This window comes from Zingiber officinale, chromosome 10A, assembly GCF_018446385.1.
Source record: "Zingiber officinale cultivar Zhangliang chromosome 10A, Zo_v1.1, whole genome shotgun sequence".
Classification (NCBI taxonomy): domain Eukaryota; kingdom Viridiplantae; phylum Streptophyta; class Magnoliopsida; order Zingiberales; family Zingiberaceae; genus Zingiber; species Zingiber officinale.
This window is the reverse complement of record NC_056004.1, coordinates 93,571,062-93,579,417: the sequence shown is the minus strand read 5'-3', so window position 1 is coordinate 93,579,417 and position 8,356 is coordinate 93,571,062. Positions and strand designations below refer to the sequence as shown.

The 8,356-nt window shown below is 41.4% G+C and overlaps 1 protein-coding gene across 1 annotated transcript; it reads left to right on the top strand.

Annotated features, from left to right (window-relative positions):
- The first annotated feature begins 3,913 nt into the window (after window positions 1–3,913).
- LOC122027323 (probable E3 ubiquitin-protein ligase XERICO) lies at window positions 3,914–5,132 on the top strand. The gene is made up of 2 exons (XM_042586269.1): window positions 3,914–4,060; window positions 4,434–5,132. Exon 2 carries the CDS (start codon window positions 4,529–4,531, stop codon window positions 4,988–4,990), a length of 462 nt encoding a protein of 153 aa, XP_042442203.1. The 5' UTR covers window positions 3,914–4,060; window positions 4,434–4,528; the 3' UTR covers window positions 4,991–5,132.
- Window positions 5,133–8,356: the final 3,224 nt, after the last annotated feature.

Genomic DNA, 8,356 nt, shown 5'->3' with positions numbered 1-8,356 from the left:
AAAGTTACATAAACATTTATAGATAAGACTTAACATGAATTTAGCCTATACATGAACCAGCATTAAATAGATACGCTTCACCCTATCAAGTACATGAATAGGCAGATGCATGCATTATTCTAATTCACTTCCTGACAATAATTGCAAAATTACATTTCCAACATCCCCTCTTAGTTTGCAATCTTAAGCATATCTTGAGCTTTCTGAAATTTCTCTACATGCACTGCTTTAGTAAGAAAATCTGCATATTGCACATCTGTTCTAACAAACTCTAGGTTGATATCTCCTTTGCTCATAACATCTCGAATGAAATGATGTCGCAATTCGATGTGTTTCGTTCTTGAGTGAAACACTGGACTTTTTGTCATAGCAATTGCAGACATATTGTCACAATGAATCACAGTGGGTTGTTCTTGAACTTGTTGAAAATCTTCAAGTAACCTTCTTAACCAAATTGCTTCACAAGCTGCATCTGTAACAACAACATACTCTGCTTCTGCCGATGATAATGCTACGGTTCTTTGCTTCTTGGAACTCCATGAAACAACATTACTTCCAAGACAAAACAAATAACCTGAAGTTCTTTTTTCTATCATCCAATGAACCAGCCCAATCACTGTCGGTATAACCAGTTAGCTTGCAGTGATCTTCTTTTACATACTTGATGCCCATATTCTTTGTTCCTTTCAAGTATCTCAGAACTCTTTTAGCAGTTGCAAAATGAAGTTACTTGGCTTATTCATGAACCTTGAGATCATACTTACAACTTGAACAATGTCCGGCCTTGTGTCGTGAGATAAATTAGTGAACCAACAAGACTCCTGAACAATTTTGCATCAATTTTTCCAACACCATCACTTTTCCTCAACTTGTCACTTACTGCCATAGGAGTAGAAACTGATTTGCAATTCTCCATATGGAACTTTTTCAAGAGATCTTCAGTGTATTTCTCTTGAGAAATAAAAATTTCTCCTTGGGACTGCTTCACTTGAATTTCGAGAAAATATTTCATAACTCCCAAATCTGTCATCTCAAAATCGTGCATCATCCTTTGCTTGAGATCTTCAACTAAATCCATGTTAGTGCCCATATAGATGAGATCATCTACATAGATGCATACAATCAAAAAATCTTTTCCTTGTTTCTTCATATAAAGAGAAGGCTTATTAGGACTATGATGAAAACCATTCTTGAGAAAATAACCATCAATCTTGCTATTCCAAGCTCTTGAGGTTTGCTTCAGCCCGTAAAGAGCTTTCTTAAGGTGATGTACCTTATCTTCTTTTCCTTCCACAATAAATCCTTGAGGTTGTTGCACATACACCTCTTCCTCAAGCTCTCCATTGAGAATAGCTTATTTGACATCAAGCTGAAATATTGGAAGCTCTAGTTGTGTTTCAAGAACAAGAACAACTCGAATAGTTTCTATGCTAACAACTGGTGCAAAAGTCTCGTGGAAATCAATTTCTGGTTGTTGAGAATATCCCTTTGCTACAAGCCTCACCTTGTGTTTGTGTATGCTGCCATCTTCATGATATTTGGTTTTGAAAACCCATTTTAGCCCAATGACATCTTTATGCTTTGGTATATCCACTAATTCCCAAGTTTTATTCTTTTCTATCACGACAATCTCTTCCTCCATGGCTTTTCTCCATACTTCATCCTTTTCAGCTTTTTTAAAATTTTGTGGTTCAGAAGTAAAGAGTGTAAATTCAGATGTCTCATAAATTTCTCTTAAAGATCGAGTTTTCCTTATTGGCGATTCCGAACTTGAATTTTTAGCATGATCAAGAGCACTTGGTGGATTTGGACTTGTACTTAGAATGACAGTATCAGATTCATCATCAGGCTTTGATGTTTCATAGAAATCACTTTGAGATATCAATTTGGATGAGCTTTCTTTCCAACTCCAGGATGCCATTTCATCAAATATTACATCTCTTGAAACCATAAGCTTGCAAGTTATAGGATTATAAAGACGATAGCCTTTTGACCCATCACTATAGCCAACAAAAATAAGCTTCTCACCTTTTTCATCAAATTTATCTCTATTTGGTGTAGAGATATGAGAATATGCAATGCTGCCAAAAATTTTCAAATGATTAACCATTATTTTTTTGTGTCAGGCTTCGAATGATGTTTTATTCCAGACTGCCTTTGTAGGACACCGATTCAGGATGTAGATAGCTATGTTAATAGCTTCGGCCCAAAAAATTTTGGGTAAATTTTTAGCAATCATCATGCTTCTAGCCATTTCAGTAATCGTGCGATTTTTTTGCTCGGCTACACCATTTTGTTGGGGACTTCTTCGAATAGTCAACTGTCTTTGAATACCATTATCTCTGCAATACTCCATAAATGGAGTGTAAATAAACTCTCCTCCACGATCTGTTTGAAAGGTCTTAATTTGATGACCGGAATCCTTTTCTACAAGAGCTTTAAATTTAAGAAATGCAGAAAAGGTCTCGGACTTTTCACTTAGAAAATAAACCCACATCATCCTTGTATAGTCATCCATAAATAAAATAAAATACCTTTTATTTCCATGAGAAAGAGTTCTTGAAGGACCCCAAATATCTGTAGGTGCAGCGGATGCCGGTAAGAAGGGGGTGAATTGCTTGAAAAATAAAAGTTATACCCTCCTCGTGCTTTCAACTCAAAAATGCAATAGTAATAATAAAATAACTGAAATAAAGAAACTGAAATAAAGCAGAGACTCAGCAGTTAACCTGGTTACAACCAAGAATGTTGTTAATCCAGGGCGATGAAAAAACGCACTAGAAAAGTCTCCTTTACTAAAGGCGGAGAAACCTTTTACACTCTAACAACTCAGAACTATTGCTAGGAATGAATACAGAGTTGATTGAACAATTGATGAATAATTTCTATGTCTAGGGGTCCTTTTATAGTCCCTGAAAATTCTATCTTGGATGTCCAAGGCACCTCCAACAGAGGTTCAAGGCGCAAACTTTATCCGAAATGTAAACGGTCACATTTGACCTGTTGAAGGCGCCTTCATCAAGTCATGAAGGCGCCTTCATGTTGAGGGCCCCTTCATGCTTCATGAAGGCGCCTTCAAGCTAGTTTTCCAGCTCCTTTGCTTTGGCTTCCGATGCTCCGATAGCTTAGCTTGGATGATTCGGCCAACCGAAATAGGGTTCACCCGAACCTATTTTTCGACCTTCTCCTCGAGCAGCCTTCCTCCCCGGCTTAATATCCCTCGAACGCCGTGCACATTTTTCTCGCCCACCGATGTACTCTTCTGCAGCTCTCTTATCCTTCGGACGCACCGAGCCCGTCGGTTCCCTTCCCGTGCCATCCTTCTCGCCAAATGCGTCTTCCGCTCGACTTCCTGCGCTCCTAAGTTCCTGCACACTCAAACACAGGGATCAAACACAAAACATGACCTAACCAACTTGATTAATTACATCAAAATAATCACGATGTCTAACAATATCTGCATGAATAAGCTCCAAAGGTAATTTAACCCTCCAAATTATTTTGGGAAAAGGAGACATTTTCACAAATTTAAACTTTTCATAAATTTCTGGCAGTCCAATTAATATTAATATTGTTTTGTAAGATCGAATATTGTTCGATCTTACCAAACCGAGGAGTCCATGACGTGTCAGCCCCATGAAGAAGATGACGCTAGCTCACTGCATGAAGCCACGCGTAGAACGCATGCAGTTGCAGCGGGCTCCATCTGCCAGAGCCGTCTGATGCGAGACAGGTCCTGTGGCTCTTCCAGTGCGACACGTGTCGCCCGAGGGAATTCTAGAAGCTGCTATGCTTAAAAATATGGTTAATTAGTTTAATTATGCAGTTAACAGCATTTGGAATTTGAGACGAGAGTGTAAAAGTTGGGCTGATCCGAGGTGAGTTTAAGAATACGAAAAGTTCGCGAGGTCCGAATGCTCGGCAACTGACAAGAAAAAGGAAGCGCGGTAAGCGTACCGTCCTTTAACCTTCTATAAATACCGTTCTCTGTTGGCGTGCCCTAACTTTGCCTCGAGTTGGAGTCTTCCGAACAGGAGAACAGAGAAGCAAATCGCCGAGAGTGAGTGCTTCAGATCTGTTCTTAGTATTTGTAGATGATTCGATGATTTTTCTCCCAATCTGGCTTCGTCGATTCAATGCTTGGCTTCGAGAAGCTCGATCGTTGTTCATCATTTTTGTTTCTGAAAAATTAATCTGGGTTTCTTTTCTGTGAAAATTTTGAAGTTGAATTCCGTTTTTCGGTTCTCTTGATCGCTTCGGAATATTTCTTCACTAGTTTCTTAGAAATTGATACCATTCGTTCCGATCTTTCTGTAATTTTTGCGATCGATCGATCGATCTGTAACTTTTGTCAGTATGAATTCAATCTCGGAGCTAAAAATCTCAGTTCCTTTGAAGTATCTGATTAAGACGGGTTTCCCCCCATTTTATAGTTGTCTCCGGTCATCGACTCCCGGCGCATCCAAAGCTTTGATCTGAAATCTCCAAGGGTGGAATCACGACCGTCCAATCTTCCAGTCCGACGGCCATGGGGCTCTCCAGCCTGCCGACCCCATCGGAGAGCGTGCTCACTCTCGTGCTCGTCAACACCGCGCTCACTATCTCCATCCTCAAGCAGCTCCTCCGCTCCCTCCTCCGACTCCGTGGGCCGTCACCGCCGCCATCGGAGTACGCCGCCGGCGATGATCGCGAGCCGCACAGCCTGACCGATCGGTTCCGCAGCCGCTGCAGGCCGATTCGATTCGGCTTGGCCCTGGGTCGGAGGCGGGCAGCGGAGAGGGCATCCGACTGCCGGGTCTGTCTCGCCTGCTTCGAACCGGACTCGATGGTGAACACGCTTCCTTGCGGCCACTTCTTCCACAAAGCCTGCCTGGAAACGTGGCTCGACTACCAGCACGCAACGTGCCCACTCTGCAGGACCTACGTCCTCCCCGCCGAGGAGACTGCCGTTGGCGGCTCCAATTCCAGTTTCTCGTGGCCGTGGTTCTAGGACACGGCGGAGAACCCCCATGGTGTGGTGATCACGGGTCCCCCTTTTGGGGACTTGTTGTCGTCGTAGACAGGAAATAGATAGCTGTGTACATGTTATTATTAATCAAATTTGTTTCCTCGAGTGTCTATTATCTTGATTTTAATTTCCCGTAAAAAGAAAAAAAAACTATAATATATTTTTTTGAGCCTTTTAGAATTATAATATTTTTTGCCAATTTTTTTATTAACTTTAAAAGACATTAATGAGTTTTAATATATAGATCGCTAATGGACTTTTGTCGAACATGAGACTTTTCATGTATATTTGATCAAAAAAAGATCGCAATGAGTCGGACGAAGGTTGATCGAATATAAGATTATTTGTGCACATTTTTTAAGGATATTTGGTCTTATAAGACTCTTAATATAAGATCGGTTTGATTAAATATAAGGTTATCTATGTACGTCCGATCGAGTGAAGATCGGGGCGGATTTAAAGACATTTGGTCTTATAAAATTCTTAGTATAAAATTGACCGAACAAAGGCAAGTCGAGCATAAAGTTCTCTATGTACGTCCTATTGGGTAGAGATCGAGCGGGCTTAAGGATATATGGTCTTATAAAGTTTTTAGTATAAGATCAGTCGAACGAAGATCGATCAACACACGGTTGTCCGTGTACGCCCAAACGGGTAAAGATCGGGCGGGCTTAAAGACACTTGGTGGCCTTATAAAACTATTAGTATAAGATTGACCGAACAAAGATAGGTCGAACATAAGACTCTCTGTGTACGCTTGGCCGGGTAAAAATTGGGCGGGCTTAAGGACACCTGACCTTATAAAGTTCTTAGTATAAGATCGGTTGAACGAATACCAATCGAACACAAGGCTGTTCGTGTACGCTCGGCCGGGTAAAGACCGGGCGGACTTAAAGACACTTGGTCTTATAAAACTCTTAGTATAAAATTGACCGAACAAAGGCAAGCCAAATATAAGGTTCTTCATATACGCCCGACCAGGTAAAAATCGGACGGGTTTAAGGGCACTTGACCTTATAAAGTTCTATAAGGTTGGCTGGATAGAGGTTGGTCGATCATAAGGATATCTGTATACGCCCAACCGGATAAAGACCGAACAGGCTTAAATACACTTATCCTTAAGAAACTTCACATATCCGCTCGGTCGGGCACAGGTCGACCGACTATAAGTTACCTAATGTCACATTGTCCCTAAAATAAAGCTCTAATATACATAATCTATTATATGACTTCTTGAATGAAGCTTTGACATACTTTGGATACTATATAGTCTTTGAACAGACCTCTGCTGTATTTAACTTATGATAGAGCAGATTAATGACAAGTAATATGGCCGACCTTATGGACCGATTGAGATAGATTCAATAGACAAACAATAGATAATATTTTAACAGCTTGGTATAATTGTCGGGGAATATTCCTTTGGAAGTTCCTTCGGAGTCTATTTGGTTTCCTATTGGTGATTCATCTATAACGACATCCTCCTCTAATGACTTCAGAAAAGGTTTAAATTGTAAACGATAAAAGAGGTACATCTGTGGGCACAAAAAAGATTCCTCAAAAGCTCTTCGAGGAACAACCTAACAAACTCTGACGCATGAAGCCACTTTATGGTCACGAAGATTGTGAGAGATGGTATAAAACGGGGGTCCTCTCCGTTGGCGAGGTACACAATTTTCGCATCTAAGGTCTGTTGGAGCAATTCCAATGGTCTGTGCGACCATGTATTTTGGTGTTTGGGCAAAGGGTTTAAGTTAGGTTCATCCTTGTATTTGATATGTGTATGTGAGTTTGCAGGTTTGCAGGATATACATATGACTTAGCTTGATGACTTCGGGTCTGGTTAAGGATGGAGCATCCGAGGGACCGTGGACAAGGCAGCAAAGATAAGGGTCGAGGGAAGCGACTTCGAGACATACATAAAGGATGACATTGGGGACGAGCCGTGGGCTTGAATGCATCAGAGAGACGAGAGCCAAAGGAAGTAGGCTTGAAGGCAAGAGGTCAAAGCTGCGAAGAAGAGTCAAGTGAGTCATGAGGGTCCGTGTGCGAGAGAAATGTACTCGGGAAGGGAAACCCTGAGTTTAGGGTTGTATCAGTTGACTAGTACTGGGACCAGTCGACTCGGAGTGAGCACAGAGAGTTACTGTGCCCGAATGGCAGGACCAGTCGACCGGTGTAAGGACCAGTCAACTGGTAAAGAGCCGTTGAGAGAGCCATTGGCCAGCCACCAATTGACTGGTGTAAGGACCAGTCGACTGATAATGGTAAACAACCTTGTCATTTCTTCCTAAGTTCTATAAGACGGAGCTTGGGATGGCTAGCCAAGGCGATGAAATTAGACTTAGTTAAAGCCTAATTAGTAGTCACCAAGTGCTCAAGGTTTCCTTTATGCCCAAGTGTTCTTGGTTGATGTTGTGGTGAGGTTTCTTCGCCTACAAAGAGTTGCTTGAGTAGTCAGAGTTTGCCAAGGACTAATCCACCGACGGATAGGGATCGTCTACCTTACAGATAGTTGTGGAGTAGGAGTCCTAATCTCTGAACCACGTTAAACAACGTGTAGTGATTTTCTTTCTTATTCTTGTATTTAGTTTTACTTTCTACTTGCTTTGTTTGTATTTCCACTTGCGCACTAATATTGTAGAAAGAAGCAATCATTTGGGGTGCACGTCCATCCAACCCCCTTCTAGCCGACCATATGATCCCCAACAATTAGTATCGGAGCCAAGGTCGCACTTCACCGGACTAACCATCGAGAAGAGCAACGCTTAAGAAGATGACCGACTTGATAAAACCGTCAAAGTATGAAGGAGGAAGCCTAGGGGACATCACCTATTGGATGATGAAGATGAAGATATTCTTCAAGATGGATTGGGACATAATGATGGTGGTGGAAGATCCGTTCGAAGTTCCGAGAGACAAGAATGGGAATGAACTCCGACCACGATATTGGACTGAGAAGCAAACTTCACAAAGACAAATTCAAAGATAATATCAATCTTGATAGACATTTTACCTTCTAACGTGATAAGTGAAGTAGGCGAGTACGAGAACTCTCACGAATTGTGGAGCAAAGTGAAGAAAGTGCTAGGCAAAGAACTTATGCCTACACAAGAAGAAGAAGAAGAATCCAAAGAGATGAGTTTAATTGCTCAAGTTGAGGAGGAGTAAACGGAAGTTGAGTCATGCTCAACATCCGAAGAGGAGAAAGAAGAAATATCATCCACAAGTGTGGATGAGGAAACACCCTCGAGGGTTGAAGAAAAATCCAAGACAAGTAAAGAAGAAGTCTTGGAAGTCAACCTAGTGAGCATCTCTACCGAAGTGAAGTCAAAGGACCACATCACT